Source organism: Dasypus novemcinctus, chromosome 6 (assembly GCF_030445035.2).
Source record: "Dasypus novemcinctus isolate mDasNov1 chromosome 6, mDasNov1.1.hap2, whole genome shotgun sequence".
Taxonomy (NCBI): domain Eukaryota; kingdom Metazoa; phylum Chordata; class Mammalia; order Cingulata; family Dasypodidae; genus Dasypus; species Dasypus novemcinctus.
Genome location: NC_080678.1, coordinates 75,744,792 through 75,766,283, shown reverse-complemented (window position 1 = coordinate 75,766,283; position 21,492 = coordinate 75,744,792). Strand labels below are relative to the sequence as shown.

Below are 21,492 nucleotides of genomic sequence, written 5' to 3'. Positions count from 1 at the left end.
TTTGTGTTTTGTTCACCATTTTATTCTCATCCATCTGAAAGATGACTGTATAAAAGTAAGAACTCATTATATATTTAAGTTAGCAAATAATTATATGTTTTAGAACAACATTGCCCAATATAACTTTCTGCAATGATGGAAATGTTCATTCTGTGATGTCCAATACATATGCTGTGAGACATATGCAGTGGCTATTGAGCACTTAAAATTGAGAACCTAAGGAGTTGAGCTTCTAATGCTGTTTAATTCCAATTAATTTAAATTGAAATAGTCACATGTAGCTAGTGGCTACCATATTGGAAAACACAGTGTTTGTAAGCTCATTCTTGAAAGGTCCTAATAGGAAACAAATGGAACACACAAATTAAGGTAATTCAAGATTAGTTTACTTATAAAGAGATTTTTTCCCTAAATGTGTGGGTAGACTTATGGGGACCACAAGAGAGAGTGCAATTAACTGTGGTTAATTACATCAGAGCAGTGGTGAGGCAGAATTAATGGAAAGTCTAGTTGAAAGATAATGCAGATACAAACCTAAATTACCTTAGGACAATATTTACAGTATGAAATCATTTTAATGAAATTTCATTTACTGGAGTTCACTCTTAGAGCTGTTCTTTTCAATAAATATTTTCCTGGCATTTTGTTTACTGAAGAAAAATCAGTAAAATCAATAAAAAGAATTAGTTACTCGATATAGAGAGAGTGGGCACCAGAGGTTCTGAGGAGATGGGAAGGAAGACTAAGTGGAACATAGGCCGTTTTAGGGCATTGGAATTGTTCTGTGTGACATTGCAATGACAAGTACAGGCCATTATATATTTTGTCAAAACCTATAAACTTGTGCAGTGCAAAGTGTAAATCATAACGTAAACTATAGATCATGCTTAGTAGCAATGCTTCAAAATGTGTTAATCAGTTATAACAAATGTACCGTACTAGCAAAAGATGTTAATGGGGGAAAATGTGACAGCGGGAGGAGGAGGTAGGGTATATGGGAATCCACTATATTTTCAATGTAACTTTTATGTAATCTAAAACTTCTTTAAAAATAAAGAAGTGGAAAAAGGGATTACCCCTCCCCCCCAAAAAAAAGAATTAGTTACTGATGGAGAGAAGTTTTCTTTATGCAATGCTGATGGGTGTACCATGTTTTCTGTTTTCCCCTCTTGCATCCACTGTATGTGGTCCCTCTTCCCTTAGTAGGGCTGTGCTGATGTAATTGTGGCTCCTGTCAAAGGTCCTTTGGGAAGCATCCTCTCTTCTAAGCATGTGGCATGATGGCAGGTTCTTACCATTATCTGTGGTTGTGTTTTACTATTCTGACCTTTTTGCCCCTTACCTCAGAGACAACATTCACCTTGAGTCTTAGCTCATTGCTTGGTGATTTGTTAACATTTTGAAAACAGAAGAACCGAGGGGTTTAAGCTGGCCAGGGTTATTTCTCCTTGCTTTATTTATTTGTTTGCCATGCAAAAGTAATAAAGAAGCAGAAAATGACTTTACTGAAGCCAAGAAAATCTGGATAAGTAGAGCAAGGACCCACTAAAAAGCTGGAGGTGAAAAAGAAGAAAGGTGGAGGTTGGAAAGAGAAAGGGAAGGAAGAAGGTAGAATATTATACTTCCTGTAATAATAGAGGCTGTTTATTATTACTAGAGAACAAAATATCTTTGACCCAATGAAACATTTTAAACTAAGGTTAAGCTCTGAGTAGATATTAGGAAATCTTTATAGTGCTTATTGAATCACTTCATGCTGTCACCTCTTACCATCCTTTATTAAAGTTTTGTATGCCACTGCTGCTAGCTCTAGGAATGCTGACCTCTTCTAGTTGTTCTGACAAATCACACCACAGAAGTGATTGAGCTTTTACAGCCAACACAATGGGAATCTTCCATATTATTCCTGATGCATGTGTGTGTGCACGTGCAGTCTCTTTCTCTCTTTCTCTGTCGCACTCCTGCCCCCTTTTGACTATCACTGCTTTATAAAAAAGTGAAAAGAGATACAACCAAGAGCTGACACTCTATGAAACTGGATAGTAAGAAATAGGGTTCTTTAGGAAAAATGGGACATTTTCTTATAGCCTATTGAGTACCTATTTATGTCATCACATTTTATAGCCCTGAACGGACATTTCACAATTCTTCACTGCTAGCATGGAGCATGTTGGGTAGGAATGTGAAGGTAGCTGCAACTTTCATCTGTGTAACTGTCACACATTACTCCTATTGCCCTGACATGAAGAATTTTATTTGTCCCATTGAAATTGCCTAACCTCAGTCTCTCCTTTTTCTGATGTACCCCTCTCTCCTTTCCCTTCACTAGGCAAAATCTCCAGTATGTACACATTCTGTACTCACTACCAAAATTAACATAGGGTAAAGAACTTAGTGGTTCTCTACTGTGTCTCTTCTAGGAGGCATCTAGAAATATGTGGGGCCAAGTTTTGGCTGTCACAGTTACTTGGGGTTGGTGTTGGCATTGAGTAGATAGGGTTTAGGGATGCTAAACATCCTGTAGTGAATAGACTTGTCTCAAATTATGGTGATAATTCTCACCTTAAATATCAATAGCACTGCGGCTGAGAAACTCTCAGTCTGGCTGAGACTTAAGTGGGTACCACCAATCTCAGCCAAGGCATTTGGCTATGCCTTTAGGACTAAATACTAAAATCTCCTTTATAATCTGTTAATACTATGGCATCTTCTTAGCACATAATAGGTCCCTAATAAAAATGTTTTTGTGTTTTGAATCAGGTTGTTCATTTATGAACTATTTAGCGCCGTTCAATTAAATTAACCACCGTAGGCAGGGAATAGATGAAAATTTTAATCTGTATTTGCCAATATCAAGAACCTAACATATAGTAAGGGTGTTGAAAGAGGCAGAGAAATAAAATTAGCATACTGGGAAATGTTCAAAACGCTACTGGAACAAGGAGAAGTGACAGTCTACTTTTAAGCAGATTGGGGAATTCTTTCCATAAGCCTTGAGAAGCAGGTAAGATTTTTAACAGGGGTAAGTTTTGGGAGATAGTGGCTGAACTCAAAATTATATGATATATAAGAACTTCAGAAAAGAGATAGGAAAGTAGTCTATGTTATTGTAAGGGATAATACTTGAAGAGATGTAGCAGGTGATAAGACTAAAAAGGTAGGCTACAATAGATTACGGATGGTCTTGAACTTCTCATTGAGTCTTTCCATTTGTAGGTATGGATTTATTTATGTATGAGTATTAGTCGTTAAGGACAGAGTCTGACACTCCCCCCTAATAGACTACACTTTTTCTCAGTATCCTTCTTCAAGGAATCCATGCTGTAACTCCCCTAGTAATTGGTGGCTTAAAATTGCCTTCCTGATTTTCAAGATATCTTCTCAAGAGTCCTTTTTCAGTTTATTAATTTAAATAGGAGCAATTTTCCTCGAGAACCACATAATGATTTTTTCAATCTCTTTTATATTAGTTATCACTGAAAAAAATATATGATTAGATTCAATTTAGTTGTCTTCCACAAAAATAATATGTAGAAAATACCAACCAAGGTGACTTTCTTTGTGGCTTAATAGCCTAAAGATTTAGGTAAAGGATATGTCTTTCTAATATAACAGAGAGAATTGCCCACAAAATGAAAAGGTATTGCACAAATTATCTTGAAGAGCCAAAAATGGCATACAGTTCTTACATGAAACAGTTTGTTCTTGGAATATTGTCAGCTAAATTTGCGGTCAACTTTTGCAAATTGTATGAATTTGCACTGCATGTTTTATTTAGTGTTTAGCAAAACTCCAATATGGCTCTGCATAACTTACACAACACACCATGAAAATGACTTCAGAAACTCCCACAGAAGTTGACAAATTGGGCATCTAATGCTTTCAAGCTAATTGCACTCTTTGTGGGTAAAGAGTCGACTTGTTAAGAATGAAGATCAGTTTCATGGAGATAATATTCTGCCTACTGCCACACAGAACACAATCCAACCTGTATCAGAAATATTATAGAAGCTTAAAGAAGAAAATAATGCGAGCTTTAATCACCATTCTCCTTAGTCTTAAGTGAAGTGCTCATGAATCATATGCAATACCATGGCAGTTTTGAAACCTGTTCTTGATTTTCAAGCTGTTATTTTCAGGAAACTTAGAAAGCAGATTCCTAAGTGATAAAGAGTAATTTTATACCTTTGCTTATGTTACTTTTTTTCTTCCTTGCAGACTGGAAAAAAGGAAAGAAGTAATACTTTGAATATTGCAATAGACAACATGTGCAAGAAGACAAGAGACCTTCGCAGACAGGTGAGGGAAGAGAAAGACATAGAGACAGAAACACACCTGGTGAAACAAACCTTTTTTTTGAAGCTGGAATATGCATACCTTGTTTCTGATTTGTTTAAATTAATTTAGAACACAAAATAAGAGCTGTCAGTATATACTTTCCACATTTACACACTCCAAATGTTTTTGTGACAAAGTAGACAAAAAGTTCTGGGCCTTAATGTCAGAATTGCTTCAAATCCCATCTTTGCCCTCATCAGTTGTGTGATCTTGGGCACCACGTTCAAATCTCTGAGTCTCAGATACTCTTTCTTTTTCACCTACAACATGGATTTAATAATACATAATAGGGCAGTGAGGATTAAATGAAATGCTTGTCAGTGCCTGGTACATAGTAAGTTCTTAGGGAATGGTGGTAAATTGATTCTTTTATATTAAAGGCTGTTTATCATCAAATGTTTATAGAAAACACCTAGTAATTCAGAGACCTTACCAATTTCCCTTTCCAATTCTTTTTAGGATGCTTCAAAATTCAGTCCCTACTTAATTTCAGACTACTTTTTAACTTTATGGTCATCAGGGCCATCAGATTAGAGAGGATTTTATTAAATGATTTAGAAGTCCATTATGATGTCATAAGTGTTTTGTTTTTTTTCCCCAGAAATCTGGAGGCTTAGCTATTCATAAAGGTCATTGCTTTCCATTCTGTTCCATTGTTTAACCAGACTTCTTGTTCATGCACAACTTTAACTTGGTCATCGTTAACTCATCAAAGAGAGGCAAAATGCTTTTCAACCCTAGACTTTTAATGTAATATATTATTGCAGTTTAATGGAAAGATTTGGTAAAATGGGCTGAGTAATCTTTTAATTCAGAAGTAGTTTTGGAAATTTTATAAATAGGTATCCCCAGCCAATTAATATTAGCTGTATAAAAACACATTTTTCAAGCCTAGAAAATCCCAATTTCTCAACTTTATGGCCTTAATGTGAATTCTGTTTCTACCATCAGCATGTAGAGTCACAGAATATAAGAGTTGGAAGGGAGTTGGTACAACCCATTTTTCAATGTAGATGAGAAAGCAGGCCAGTGTAGTGAGGTGACCTGTCTAAGGAACATTTGAGTCAGAACTTACGCTGGGACTTGAGGACGCAGTCTCAGGGCCATCTTCCACCTAACTGCTTGCCTTCTGCACTTTGATCTTCTTCAGAATTTCTTCCCCATCTGATATTCCCAGTTCTTGTGAGGTATTCCTATGAGTTAGTGGCAATTGCATCTTTCATTCCTATTTTATACCTCTACATTGTCTACAGTATATTTATGTGTAATCTGCATTTATATCTCCAAAGTTTTAAGCATCTTTATTTTTCTAAAAGAATGGTAAAGAAAAATTAGTCTTTTGTGCTTAGGGTTGCCAAATCTAGCTAATAAAAATACAGAATACCCAGATAAATTTGAATTTCAGATAAACAACAGGGTTTTCAGTAAGAGTATGTCTCAAGTATTGCATGGGTCATACTTATATTTAAAAAATAGGTTTTGGTAGCAGGTTAGCTCAGTGGTTTGAATGTCTACTTTCCATATATGAGGTCCTGGGTTCATTCCCTGGTACCCCCTAAAAAAATAGGTTTTTATCTGAAATCAAATTTAAACAGGGATCCTGTATTTTATATGGCAATCCTATTTATGTGTTTCTACCTCACTACCAACAGTGAGAAATATAAGATACATTACAGATACTGTTTTTCATAGTAAAGGAAGGTTTTTAGCTTGTAGGAAACTGCTCTGTTCTGGAGGTATGTAAATTCTATCTGGTTTCAGAAGTCAACGTCTCCATTGTTATGGTTATCCATTGCTGCTGAACAAACCCCGGCAAATAACTGCAGTCATTTTATCATGTATTTTCATTCTATGGGTTGGCTGGGGGTTGCCAGGTTCTTCTTGGTTTTCATTTATGGCCCCCCATGCAATGGCAGACAGATGGTGTAGCAGTTTGATATAGTTATTTTTTTTTCCTTTTTTTTTTCTTTATTCATTTTTTAAAAAATATTACATTAAAAAAAATATGAAGTCCCATTCAACCTCACCGCCCCCACTCCCCACTCCCCCCACAGCAACACTCTCTCCCATCATAGTTATGAATTCCAAAAATAGATATTGAATTATGTTTGTTAACTGGTCTGATTACCAGTTATGTTTGTTAACTGGTCTGATTACCTGGGCATGATTAAATTATGATTAGGGCTTTGATTGGGCCATGTCAGTAGGGTGTTGAGTCCCTGCCCCTTGGTGGGTGGGGATTCACACATACAATGCACGGCAAAGGACAAAGTTGGAGCTTTTTGATGCTGGAGTCTTGAGCTGGAGCCCTGGGAAGTAAGTACACAGAAGAAAGAGAAGCAAGCCCTGGGAAGAGAGGAGCTGTGAGCCCGGAAAGAACGAAGCCTGGAAAGAGAGGTACCCTGAGTCCAGAGAGAAGAAATACCTGGGAAAAGAGGATCCCAGGAAGCCTGAACGCTGGCAGATGTCAGCAGCCATCTTGCTCCAAAACATGGAAATAGACTTTGGTGAGAGAAGTAACTTATGCTTTATGTCCTGGTATCTGTTATCTCCTATCCCAAATAAATACCCTTTATAAAAGCCAACAGATTTTTGGCATTTTGCATCAGCACCCTTTGGCTGACTAATATAGATGGCTACTGCTGCTGGATTTGGGGTTGGGTATCTGGAGCTTCAGTACTCCTTCATGTTTCTTCTCTTCAGGTAGGCCACTCCATGAGGCTTCTCTATGTCCAGAAGTATTAACCTGGATTTCTCACATGATAGTTCAGGGTCCCGGAAAGAGAATGTGGAAGCTGTCAGGCTTTCTTTAATGCCTGAGCCATGAAGTCTCAGAATGTTGTTTCTACCATATTCTATTAGTCAAAACAGTCACAAGTCCTGCATCAGGCCCCAGGAAGGGGTGGAAGTTCTGTCTCTTGTAGAAGTGGCTTGTGCATACAGGAAGAAGTGGAGTTGTTTGGTGCCATCTTTGAAGACTTCCATGATCTTCAATGTCAGTGATATAATTGCTATGATTCTTTCTCATTATCTTCCCTTCCCTCCCCTAGGACTCTGTTTTCCATCTTGATGTCTATACTTTTGGCAGTAATAAAAACTGGTTAAAACAGCAACATGAGTCATCAGTACCTTTTCTTATTCTTTGTAAAGTTTATCCAACCATTTGCTTTAAGCACCTTATGCCCTTTCAGCAAAAGAAGGCCCTACTCTTAAAATATTTTTCTTGGAATACATAATGTTTAGTTCTTGTTCTATAACTGTTTTTGTTTCTTGCTTGCTTTTGTTTTTAAATAAAAATTAAGCAAAGCCCTTCTTCCTGCCTAGTCCTTCTAATTCCCTTGCTTACCTATGGCTTTTCCATCAGTATCACAGAAACATATCTGTTATGGTTCAGAGAATGATTGCATTTCTTCCATGATGAGTGAGTCAGATTGCTTAGAAACATATGGTAAGACATGAATTATACATTTTTTGGCTCAGTTTGAAATGTCCTTGGAGCTATTTGTTTTAATTTTTTTTTTTTTTTGATTCTCAGACTTTCTCTTCTGTTTTGGCTGTTAGAAAACACAAACAGAAGTCCTTGACATGCATTTCAGTTTTTCTGTGATTTGGTCTGACCCTTATGTCTGTTATTATTGCTTTTCATGTTTTATTCACACACCATACAATCCATCCAAAGTGTACAATCAGTGGTACCCCATTAGTTTTAATGTTCCTTCTTTGCTGCTTCTTCTCAGCTCCTCCTCCTCATATACCAACACATTATACTATTCTATGACTAAAGAGTCTACTTACTATCCACCAAATTTTCCATCACCGCCTTCCAAATGCACACATGTATCTTTGTGTATATGGTTTGTTCTGCTTGGTTCTCCTCTTTTACTGCCTCCCTTCCCACTGGTGGTTCACAAAGTAACTGGTAAAGTTCAAGACCAGCACAAATGCTACTACTTTCATACAACTTTTACCATTTTCTCCATCTGTAATTAATCTTTTTCTTCCAATTGTAGTTCTATATAGTAGTGATCATATTCTGCTTGCAGTTTGCTTTTCTTTTTTAACCTATTTTTTTCAGTTATATATTTTTAACCTATTTTAATTTATGATAGTGGTGACAACATCTCTCAGTTCGTGTTTTGTGAAGCCTTCTATGAAGCATAGTCCTTATAATTTTATTTTAATTTTTTTTTATTAGAGAGTTGTGGATTTACAGAACAATCATGCATAAAATACAGGATTACAGGATTCCCATATACCACCCTATTATTAACACCTTGCATTAGTGTGGTACCTTTGTTACAATTGATTAGCACTTTTTAAAATAATTGTCCTTTTTTTTTTCTTAAGGCCAATGACAAGAATTTATTAAGAAACAAGGAAAGGAAAAGTACACACCTAGACATGAGTGTGGGTGCACTACACGGTGAGATGTAAGCATGGAGGCCCCAGAGTAGGTCTTTTTAAGGCCCTTCCTCCTCCCACTTTTCTATATTAAGGAGGGACCCCAACTATTTAGTGTACTGATTGGTTGCCATTCTATCTTCACCATTATCTTTTAGGGAACCAATGGGGAAGCCTTTCTGCTGGGAGTTATCTGGAGCTTTTTTTTGAACCCAGGAGTTTCAAATGGGACTGTGTGATCTGGGTCTTGGAGGGCCTTTTGGCTGTAGCAGTTACTGCTCTCTTCCCAACAGTAGCCTTCCCTCAGGGGGTTTCTAGGTAGGCTTTCGTGGCTATGTTATGACCAGGGAGGCCCCAACTGTCATGCCTTTATTCTGATTAGCCACCTTCCCTTATTCCCTGTACTAACCTGCCTCAACTCCCTACTCTGAGTTTACACCCTTATTCTTAAGGGGGAGCTAAAGAGTGATGATCATTCTTTTGTAGCTACTTCCTGCTGGTCAGGGGTAGTAGTCCCTGCCTGATGGTGTGTGAAATTCTCTGGCTATTCTCTTGAGGTTGAGAAAAGGTAGGTTTGGACTGCAATTGGAACTGGATGAAATCTCCATGTGACTAATACCTTGTTCTGGAAGGCATTGATGTGACATCATTCAAGTTTCATGAAAAACTGTTTTTCTCGCATGACCTGCTGCTTTCAAGATCTCTGATTCTCAAGGTGGGTGAGAGGTCCCTCACTCCCCAGTCCTTGGAGATAACAGGACTCTTAGAAATGCTGGACTGGAAGAGTAGATTTCCAACCCAAAGGGTCAAGGATTCCACCAGGCAGTGATTGCCTCAAAGGCCAGGGGTTCCCTCTAAGCTCTTGTCTGGAGTAGGTAAATTGGAGTCTACACCAGTCTTTGTTGGGTTCAGGGAGTGTAACTTGCTTGTTTGTTTCCTGCTGTTGCTCACCAAATACATTGGCAGAACACTCTGGATTCTGGGTTTCTAGGTTCTTCACTTCATTGCAAGAAAGAATTCAGAGATGTGCCAGTTTAATAAGGTTAGCAATGAGAGTTTAAGGAACAAGGAAAAGGAAAAGTACACATCTGAGGTATGGGTGCAGGCAGACTACAGAGCAAGATTTGCCAATAATTATACTATTAACTAAAAGTCCATGGTTTACTTTATGGTTCACTGTTTGTGTAATGCTGTTCCATGCATTTGTTTGAAAGATTATTTTATTACCATATACACAACCTAACATATCCCCTTTTAACCCACATTCAGATATATATTTCACTACTGTTAATTACTCTCACAATGTTGTGCTACCATTACCACTATAATTACTGAAATTTTCCATCATTCCAAAGAGGAACCATGTACATTTTCATCTTAATTTCCCATTTCCTACTCCTACCCTGTCCCCTGATAATGAGTATTCTAGATTCTGCTCTATGAGTTTGCTTAGCTCCTATGGGAAATAAGAAGTGAAATTATATACCAAGTAATACAATGAAATAGTAATGACACTTATAATTACCCAAATTACTGGAGGTATTTATTCTTTATATATCTTTGAACACATGTCTAGTGTCTTTTCCTTTCATTCTGAAGAACCCCTTTTAGCATTGCTTGTAGGGTCAGTCTAGTGGTTATGAACTCAGTCAACTTTTGCTTGTCTAGGAATGTCCTAATCTCTCCCTCATTTTAAAAAAAATTTTAATTTTTAAAAATTTACTGAAATATATTACTCATACATTAACATACATAAACAATAAATGTATAATAGTTGTGAACTTACAAAACAAACATATATAACAGCAAACATATATAACATCTCATCCTACCACCAATAACTTACATTGTTTTTAAACTTTTTAAACTAATGATTAAAGAGCATTGTCAAAATTTTACTACTAAACAAAGTAGTTTCCCCCTAAACAATCTGATTGTTATTATCTTTATATTGTTTATATATGAAATATATAAACAATTAAGTGTATCGTAAAAGTTGTGAACTTACAAAGCAAACATGCATAACATCATACAGGAGTCCCATACATCAACACTCCAACAACACCTTGCATTGTCATGAGACGTTTGCTACAAACTGTGAAAGAACACTGTCAAAATCTTACAACTAATCATAGTCCCAATCTTATATTTGGTGTTTTTCCCCTCAATACACTCTATTATTCTTTCTTTTTTTTTTATTCATTTTTTAAAAATATTACATTCAAAAAATATGAGGTCCCCATTCACCCCCACCGCCCCCACCCCGTATTTTTTCTTAAATATATTTTTTATGACAGAAGTTGTAAACTTATAAAACAATTCTGCACATGTGCAGAATTCCCAAACAACATCCCTCCATCAACACACCACAATGGGATGTGTCATTTGTTACAGATAAAATATTACCTGAGCCTCCTCTTGACATAGAGGTGCAATGGACACAACCAATCCAAGGACCACAGAGAAAAGGTGGCATTGGAGTGGGAAAAGTGGACATGGTGGCTGATGGGTATGGGGAATGGCAGGAAGAGATGAGATGTGGAGGCGCCTTTGGGACTTGGAGTTGCCCTGGATGGTGCTTCAGGGGCAATCACCGGACATTGTAAATCCTCCCAGGGCCCACTGGATGGAATGTGGGAGAGTATGGGCCATGATGTGGACCAATGACCATGAGGTGCAGAGATACCCAGAGATGTACTTACCAAATGCAATGGATGTGTCATGATGATGGGAGTGAGTGTTGCTGGGGGGGGGGGGGGGGGTGCGGTGGGGGTGGTGGGGTTGAATGGGACCTCATATTTTTTTAATGTAATATTTTTACAAAATCAATAAAAAAAAAATATTATCTGATTGTTACCATGTCCATAGTGTACACTCATGTTTTCCATACTGCCTTAGTATCAAAACAGTACATCTTTTGCATAGATGCAAGAATATTATATTATTACTGCTAACCACAGTCTGTAGGTCACTCCAGCTGTATTTTTTCCCATGCTTCTCCACATTCCCATCACCCTGCAGTAGTGATATACATTTGTTCTAGCTCACAAAGGACACACTTGCCTCTGCACCATCGACCACAATTCTCAGCCACCTCTTCATTTACTGTGCTATCCAGTTCCTAGATTATTCTGAACTATTCTTTCAATTGGTATTTCCATAACTAGACTACCATTTTCAGTCACATCCCCATTTATAAACTAGCTGTTACTCACTGTGTGTTACCGTCCAGTCTATACATTTCCACAATTTTACAGTAAAGCTAATTAAAACTTCTACATACATTAAACATCAGTAGTCCACTCAGTCCTTCTCTTATCTCCTTTAAGAATCCACCACCTACCACCAGGTCTTGAAGATATTTTCCAATGATTTCTTCTAGAAGTTTTATAGTTCTTGCTTTTATTTTTAGTTTTTTGATCCATTTTGAGTTAAATTTTGGATAAGGTGTGAGATAGGGTTCCTCTTTCCTTCTTTCAGCTATGGATGTCCAATTTTTTCAACACCATTTGTTGAATGGATTGTTCTGCCTGAACTGTGTGAGTTTGACAGGCTTGTCAAAAATCACTTAACCATACCTGTGAGGGTCTGTTTCTGAACCATAAATTTGGTTCCATTGGTCTATTGTGTCTATCTTTTGGCCAGTACCATGTTGCTTTTACCACTATAGGTAGGTATCATGATTTAAAGTCTGAAGATGAGGGTTCACTTTTCCTTTTTTACGATGTTTCTGGTTGTTCAGGACTCCTTATGCTTTCAAATAAATTTAATGATCATGCTTTCAATTTTTTCTTTAATGCTGGTGTTATTTTTATTGGGGTTGCATTAAATCTGTGTATCAATTTGAATAGAATTGACATCTTAATGATATTTAGTTTTTCAGTCCATGAGCATGCAATGTTCTCCCAGTGATTTAGGGCTTTTTTGATTTGTTTTAACATTGAGTTGCAATTTTGTGAATACAAGTGCTTTACATCATTGGTTAAGTTTATTCCTGACTATTCGAGTTTTATTTGTCATATTTTATTTTCACCACTCTTTTGACACTTTTGGTTACTTTTATTGATTTAATCTTCATTTCTAGACTCTCTTCCAGGCCCCTCTCTCCTGTTTTTTCTTTTCAGGCTCTAGCACACCCTTTAGTATTTCCTGAAATTCTGGTCTCTTGCTTAGGAATTCTCTCAGTTTTTGTTTATCTGTGAATATTCTAATTTCACTCTCATTTTTGAAAGACAGTCTTGCTGGATATAAGATTCTTGACTGGAAGTTTTTCTCTTATAGTATCTTAAATATACCAGACTGCTGTCTTCTTGCTGCCATGGTTTCTGGTGAGAAATCAGCACTTAATCTTATTGGATATCCCTTACATGTTATGCATTGCTTTTCTCTTGCTGCCCTCAGAATTCTGTCTTTGTCTTTGTCTTTTGACATTCTGATGAGTATTTGTCTTGGAGTTGGTCTATTTGGATTTTTTTGGATGGGAGTACATTGTGCTTCTTGGACAGGGATATCTATTTCCTTCAATAGGGTTGGGAAATTTTCTACCATTTTTAAAATATTCCTTCTTCCCCTTTTCCCTTCTCTTCTCCTTCTTGGACACCCATGACACCTTTGTTTGCATCCCTTTTGCTGTCATTTAGTTCCCTGAGACCTTGTTCAATTTTTTCCATTCTTTTCTTCATCTGTTCTTTTGTATGTTCACTTTCAGAGGCCATTTCTTCAAGCTCACTAATCCTGTCTTCTGCCTCCTATAATCTGCTATTATATGATTCCAATGTTTTTTTAATTTCATTGATTGCAGCTTTCATTCACATAAGATCTGCTATTTTTCTTTTTATGCTTTCAAATTCTTCTCTGTGCTCATACAATGTCTTAATATCCTTAATCTCTTTAACCATCTCATTGAATTTATTAAGGAGATTTGTTTGAACATCTATGATTAGTTGTCTCAACTCCTTTATGTCATCTGGAGGTTTATCTTGTTCCTTTAACTAGGCCATAATTTCCTGTTTCTTGGTGCGGATTGTAATTTTTTGTTGGTGTCTTCGCATCTGGCTTCCTAGAGTATTTATTCTGGGTGCAGTTTTTCTCTTTAGTTTAGGGCTTCCTATCCTTTCTCCCTTGCTGGTTGTACAGAAGGAGTCAAGCATGTAGTTAGTGCTGTAAGCTGGTGAGGCTCAAGCTGCCCTCATTGCATCAGGGACCAATGAAGCTTCTTCCAACTTTATCCTTTGCCAGGGGCAGGGACAGAGTCACAGCTATGTGTAATAATCCATGTGCAGGCCTAGACTATAGTTGCCCACAGAGTCTGATGAAGCTTCACATATCTTTCTCTCCTACCTGGGGCAGCGATGGGGCTGCAGGTGTGGGAAGCAATCTATGCAGTGCAGGTCCAAGATGACCGCAGTTGCCCTGATATACTTCTGATTTTCAATCTATGGCAGCCAAAGTTATCTGCAGTTACCTATATAGGCTGGTGTAGGGCTCCTTGGCCTCCTCTCTGCCAGAGGCAGGGCTGAAGCCTAGGTAGGCTACAGGCTGATCTGTGTGAAAGAAACTGGTTCCTGCTGACAGTGAGAGTTTTAGTCAGCCGGGCATCCCCTCAGGCTGGGGGTGGAGTCAGAATGGTGGCTACTGGCCTCTTTCTGACTTGGGCTGGTTTACACCCCCCTATTTCCAGGGTTATCTCTTAGCCAGCCAAATCTCCCAATCAGTAGACGAAATCGGCAGCCAACTGTCTCCTCCTCCCCTGGTTCTAGAAAATGGAGAACTTCCAATTCCCATCACAGAACAGCTCCTGGGGCAGCTTGTGCCGCCAGAGTAGGATGATCAGTCTCCGTGGCTTGCTGGTAATTTCCTGGAGAGGCTGAAGATGGCACTGGGGCCTAGGCTAGACCTGCAATATGATCTGGATGGGAAGAAGCTGGGCCCCATCAGCACTGGGATTTTCAGTCTGCCCCGCTTCCCCTCATGCTAGGTGTGGAGTTAAGATGGCAGCTTCTGGCCTCATTCTGACTTGGACAGGCTCAAGCTTTAGCTGTTTTCAGGATTATACTGTAGCTTACTGAGTTTCCTCATCCACAGCTGAAACTGGTGCCCAATTATCTCTTCCTCCCCTGTTTTGGGGAAGTGGAGCTTTCAATTCCAGCCTTGGAATAGCTCCTGAGGTGGCTTGTGCCTCCAGTGGATGATGGGCGCTGGCCTCCGGGGCGTGGAGCCTCTATTTACGAGTCTTCTCTGCAGATGGGCAGTCTCCTCCTTCCACTCCTTCGAAGACATTGCATGCTCTTCTGGTCTCCTGGAGCCCCCAAACAGGTGCTTCAGCTAGCTTTAGGGAGCCCTGGGTGTTTGCTAACTGCCCTGTAGCAGGAGCTGACCCTTGGAGCTCCTTACTCTGCTGCCATCTTTCTGGTTGTCTCTCCCTCATTTTTGAAAGAAAGTCTTGCTGGATATATAATTCTTGGTTAGCAGTTTGTTTTCTTTCAACACTTTTAAAGTATTTCAACCCACTGCTTTCTTGCCTCTTTGCTTTCTGATGAGAAATCAGCACTCAGTCTATTTGGGACCCCATTGTACATAAAATTTTGCTTTTGTCATGTAGAACTCCCCTTTTTTTTCCTTTGCAATCAATCATGTGATCAGTATATTATGGGGTATATTTTTCTTCATGTTTATCCTGCTTGGTGATATCTGTTCTTCTTGGATCTTTTGTTAATTTTGGGAAGTTCTCTGTCATTATTGCATTATTGCACAGTCCTGTCTTTCTCTTTCTTTCTTCTCCTCCTTTACCCACATAATGCATATATTGGTATGATTGATGGTGTCCCAGAGGTCTCTTACACTATTTTTTGCTTTTTATAAGTCTAGTTTCCTTTCTGGTACTCATCCTGACTCATTTCAATTGTCTTGTCTTTGAGTTCACTGATTCTTTCTTCCACCAGCTCCAGTCTGTTCTTGAAACTTTTCTGGGAATTTTTTATTTCAGTTATTGTGGTCTTCAATTCCAGTATTCATTTTGGTTTCTTTCTAAAACTTCTATCTGTATACTAGATTTCTCATTCATTATTTTCCTGGTATTCTTTAGTTATTTCTCTGTAATTCCTTTCATCATCTTGATTATTGTTAGGATCATTTATTTAAGGCTTTGTTTGATATATCCACATTTTGGTCTTTGGTGTTTTCTTACTTTAGATGGACCTCTTACTTTGGATGCACCACCATTTCCTGTTTCTTTGTTTGTCTTTTTTTTTTTTTTTTGTTGCTCACTGAATATTGTAGTATTTTAAAATGTTAACTCTGGAATTTATTTCCTGAGATGTCTATTTCTTGATTTTTTAGCCACTGGTGAAAAGACAGATATTTTCTTTTGCATCAGCCCTCCATCAGAAGGTTTACCCCAGGCAAATGAAGAGTGCAAGGTCTTACTTGTCTTTTCTGGGCCTGTTTCTTGCCCTGGGCTTATGCTTGTTAGTTGTTTTGGAATTCCCCTATTTACATGAGTTTGAATGCCCCCTTTCATTTGCAGTGGATAGATCTCCCTCTCCTGGGTATTTAAAGCAGGCAACCCTCTATAGTTTTTTATAGCCCTTTAGTTGGTCAAGCTTCTTTCACCTGGAGGGCAAATTCTGGGAGGGGGTGGCACACCATAGAGGACTTTCCCAAGTCAGTCTTTCCTAGCTGAAGCAGGGTTTGGGACACATGTCTGGGTCATAGATCAGCTCTAAACTGGCCTAAGGAAAGGCTGGAAGGGCTCCAGGGGCTTCTTTTATAGCTACCCTAAGCTGAATTTCTTGACCTGTTCATCAGTTGCAGCCCTTGAACTTGTCCTGCATAGCTCGGAGGAAGCATTGAATTAAATCTTCTTTGCTGCTGCTTTTGTTTGGGGTGGATTGGAACAATGGCCACCCTCAGAGCTGGGCCTCTAGTGATCTGAAGTTGCTAAAAAAAGCTGTGATCAGTGATTGACTATGCCCAACCTTGGTCTTGGCCAAGGAGATTTTTATGTCCCTTTCCATTTCCAGAAAGGTACCCAGGGGTTGGACCCCACTGCAGCCTGGCATGAACATGGGGCTGGGCACTGTTAAACTGCACAGAGAGCAATTTGTTGGCTTTTACTGTGATTTACCATCCTCTTCCTTCCACTCTTCCCTGGATGCTGTACAATGTTCTACTGCCATCTGGAGTTCCAACACTGTTTCAGACAGCTCCTGCCAGTTTAATAGTTATTCAGGTGGAACGACTGAATCATGGTGCTTCTTGCTCCACCATCTTCCCATATATTTTTTTATTTTTAATCTGTGTAACAAGAAACAATCCCATAGTACTATTATCTCAGTTTTTCAACTGAATTAACTTAGCAAACTTTAGAGCTAAGGTTTGAACTCAGGCCTATCTGATCCCAGCCCATGCTTGTAAGCACCATATTAGGGATAGATAAATGCCTGTTTTCTTTTAGAACCCCATTGCCTAATACACTGATTTAGCCATCATAAATATTTTTTTCTTTTTAAATTGTTTTAAATGATTTTCATTTTTTCTTTTAGCCCTATTTCCTGCTATTTAAGAAATGCATACCTATTTAAAATTTCAATAAAGGAGAAAAATTTTTAGATCTCCTTTACGTTATTAAAAATGAACACAATGGAATATATTCCATTTCTACTGTATTAGCCTGTGTGAATCATACATTTGATTTTACTAAAAGCAGGTTAAATTTTTATTTGAGTATATTGAGGAAAAAGCCTGTGTCTTATCTTTCATAAATGCCAAAGTAAGGACCTGAAGTATGTCAAATATAATAAACTAGGATTCCGGTGAAAGAAACAAACAAAACAAAACCAATTATTAATCCTCTGGTTGCTGAGTTGCTAAATCAATATAGCTATCTCTTCTCCAGGCTGTAGTACCAATACCATACAGAAAATGTGTAATATCATACTTCCTAGTTACCACCCCCCTCATCAAACATTGTTAAGAATCCAAAAGGTACAAGTCTTATTAAGTTGGCATGCTAAATATATGCTGAATTGATTATTAGGCTATTTAATTGCTATTAATCAGTTAAGGAAGCCAAACAAACAAAAAAACTTTGAAAATCATATTTTGCTATTTGACTTAAATTTAAAATGACATTAATATACACAAATAATATTTTTTTTCTGATTCCCAGGATATTTTTTTTTTTGTAAAGCACTTTTTCCTCTTTCCTCCCCTCCCTCTTTCACAATCTCATGCTTTCTATCTGTTACTCTCCACCCCCTGCCTTTTTTTCAGGGGGAGGTATTTCTTATAGTTTATCACATAGGGTTTTTAGTTTGGTACTTCAATTGTAAATAAATAAATAATTTTATCTGAGATCCAAACTACTTTCACCAGGGGGAAATAGAAAAATTGATGTCTCCAAGCCTTTTATTAAACTGTGGTGAGAAAAGATAGAAAGCCCCTCTGTTTTGTTTTAAGCCAGATATCTTTCATGTCTGGCAACAAACAGGGAAATATTTATTGAAAACACATACTTCTAACTTCTATTGGTCCCCCACTGACTTCAGAGCTTAGTGCTGTGGCTTTCTAAGGTTGTCCTATTTCTATATTGGCATATTGGATTCTTCTTTAAACTTTTTTGATTTATCACCCAAGAAAAAGGAATGAGTTGTATTGTTGGACAAGAAAAATAAAACAGAAATAAATAAGATAAGATGCTATTTAAGTATTAAACATAGGAATAGATAAATCTGAAATTTTAAATTGAAAAGAAAAATATCCCTTACAAATATGTCAGAACATATAAAGAAAATTGCTTAGTATAGCATTCAAGGCTTTCCCTATTTTGTCTGCATTCTAGTTCTATCTCACAGTAATTCCTTTCTCATAGCATAATAGCCATGGTGGAAAGAAGCCTATTAGTGTGCAAAGCAGAAGTAATGGGTAAAAGCAGAATATGAGCAGCAATACATAGTTTTGTTAAGATGTCAAATTATGTCTTAGTGCTTGAACAAACAGACAAAATGCCTATTTATCTATTTGTCACTGAAAATAGACCTTGAGACCAGGACTTTAGCACAAGAACTTATTTGGGAGGTGATTCCTAGAAACAGGGGTAAGGAACATGAAAAGTGAGGCAGGGAAGGAGGAAAGAATATGCAATTGAGATTGCTGCTACAAGACCTTAGGTACAACTGAGAAGTGACAGAATGCCTCCCAGAATTGTCTCACTAATGGATAGAGGCCAAGAATTTTGTCACAGGTCCCCATCACCATTGGTGCTAACCATTTGGAACTTCCAGGCTCTTTGTGCTTAGACAGTGTTTGTTCTTGGGTTGAAACTCTAACATAGACTTGGAGCATATCCTGAGACAGAATAACAAGGGGAGCATGGAATGCAGAGAGTAGAGGTGGGGTACCCTCAGAGGGTACTGAACTGTTTGCCACAGCAGCAGCTGAAATGAGGGATGGTTTCAGAGGATGAGATGTAAGGCACTAAAAGCCTCTGCTGTAGGATATAATAATAACTGTAACATGAATGTACGGATCAGGAATAAGCAAGACAGAGAGAGACTGGATGAGAAGTTTCTGGGTGAGAAGTTTCTCGGTTGGTTGAATTAATTGTACTGTTTGTTGTGTTTATGGACTGAAATGTTTCAAAAGGAATGATCTCTCCATGTCTGAAACATGTGCTTTTTCTTGTAAGCATCACTCATATCTAATATAAGTTACTGATTTCTGGCCTTTTCTTTAACACTTTCTTTACTTTTTGTTTTGTCTTATGCTGGTGTGTGTGTGTGTGTGTCGTGTTTTTTTACCTAAAATGCTTCCCTTCACCCTATTGTACCTATTGAGATCCTATTTTGATTTTCACTCTACCATTATTATCTAGCCACCCTAGATGGCTTGTTGTATCTTGAGGATCCCCTCTAATTTCTTTGCTTATGGTAGTCTCTTCCTGGAATGCCATGCTCCCCACTTCCCAATTCAAACTCTTCACATCCTGTTAATCTTTTGAGATGAAGTTCACATGCCACCTCCATAGAGAAGACTTCTTAACTATAGCAGTCAGAGTTAATTACTTATTTGTTGGCACCTCTATTCAGAGATTCCCCAAATTCTGTACATTCCTTACCACCTAATAACCCTGTTTTCCTTATCCTTGCATTTCCCAGATTGCCCAGAAAAGGGCTTTGCCCTGAGATAGGAAGCTCAAAATGCTTTTCTTAAATTGAAGGAATATAAAACTGAAAAAAGAAGATTCAATTTTCTTACAATGTAGACCATATCATTATGCTAGGTAATTTCAGCTCATTTCCCGGAAGAATTTTGAAAACATTGGCTCACAGTGTATCTATCTATCTATCTATCTATCTATCTATCTATCTATCTATCTATCTATCTATCTATCTATCATCTATTTTTAAAGATTTATTTTTTATTTATTTCTCTCCCCTTCCCCTCTCTCCCCAGTTGTCTGCTCCCTGTGTCCATTCGCTGCATGCTCTTCTGTGACAACTTCTACCTTATCAGTGGCACCAGGAATCTGTGTTTCTTTTTGTTGCGTCATCTTATGTCAGCTCTCCATGTGTGTGGAGCCATTCCTGGGCAGGCTGCACTTTCACGCTGGGGCTCTCCATACCAGGCGCATTCTCTGTGCATGGGGCTCCCCTATGCAGGTGACACCCCTGCATGGCACGGCAGTCCTTGCGCGCATCAGCACTGCACATGGGCCAGCTCCACATGGGTCAAGGAGTCCCAGGGTTTGAAGGGGGGACCTCCCATGTGGTAGATGACGCCCAATCCATTGGGCCAAGTCGGCTTCCCTCACAGTGTATTTAAAAGCTCATTTTCATTTCTGTCCTGTTTTATTGAATATAACATCATACTTATGTGGTATACTTCTTATCATTTACTATTTCATGTAGTTGGCAGCATGCTTTAGGAAAAAAAGTTGTATGCCTAATTTGATTTAAATATTTTAAATATTTTAACCAGATTATTTATTTATTTATTGGCTAATTAATGGTAAATCAACTGTACCTCAAGCCTCTCCTTTCTAATACACTGCATTTTGACACCTGTGTATGAAACAAAGGATTGAATGAGTGGCAGGAAAATACAGTTGAAAACATGGAAGAAATAAAGAACAGGGAGATAATGCTATTGAAATGAAGGGGGGAAAGTTGCAAAAGGGGACACCATGGAGGGGAAATAGACAGATCAGAGCAAATATATCTAGTGCTAAAGGAAGACTGCTATAATTATTCAAGTATGTACAAAAATGATCACAAAGGTAGTGTATATTTTATATCTCCTTAGATTTTTGTTTTGGTGATATATCAAAATGTGTTTTTTGAAAAGCACAGGAAGACAATCTGATTTTCTGGGTATAAATATAGATGGAAACCTTTATCAAAGAATTTTATATGAAAAGCTGTCCCTCTTCTAGTCCATATCTTGATGAAGCTAATACCAAGTCTTGCTTCTCCATTTCATAGTCAAGTTCCTAGAAAAAGGGAACTATATTCACTCTCTCTACCTCCTTCTCTCCCATTTACTCTTCAAACCACTGAAATTGTTCTAAGTTAATGAATGAATTTTAGAAGCCAAATTCAAAGGACAAGTCTTGTCTTAAATTTTTAACCTCTCTTTAAAATTTGTCTCTGAAGTTTACCCCTTTTTTGAAATGTCTTTGACTGCAGTCTCTTGGTTTTTTCTCTATTGCTTATTTGTTGACTCCTACTCTTCTTCTAGGTTATAAGGGACCAT

The 21,492-nt window shown here is 37.9% G+C and overlaps 1 protein-coding gene across 4 annotated transcripts in view; it reads left to right on the top strand.

The window, feature by feature from the left end:
* CTNNA3 (catenin alpha 3) overlaps positions 1-21,492 on the top strand; it is a 1,802,485-nt gene that overhangs the window by 863,858 nt on the left and 917,135 nt on the right. For all 4 annotated transcript variants that reach the window (XM_012529825.3, XM_071215825.1, XM_058298912.2 and 1 more), the window contains one exon: positions 4,219-4,299. In XM_012529825.3, the coding sequence (XP_012385279.2) occupies positions 4,219-4,299 (81 nt within the window). The remainder of the gene's footprint in view (positions 1-4,218; positions 4,300-21,492) is intronic.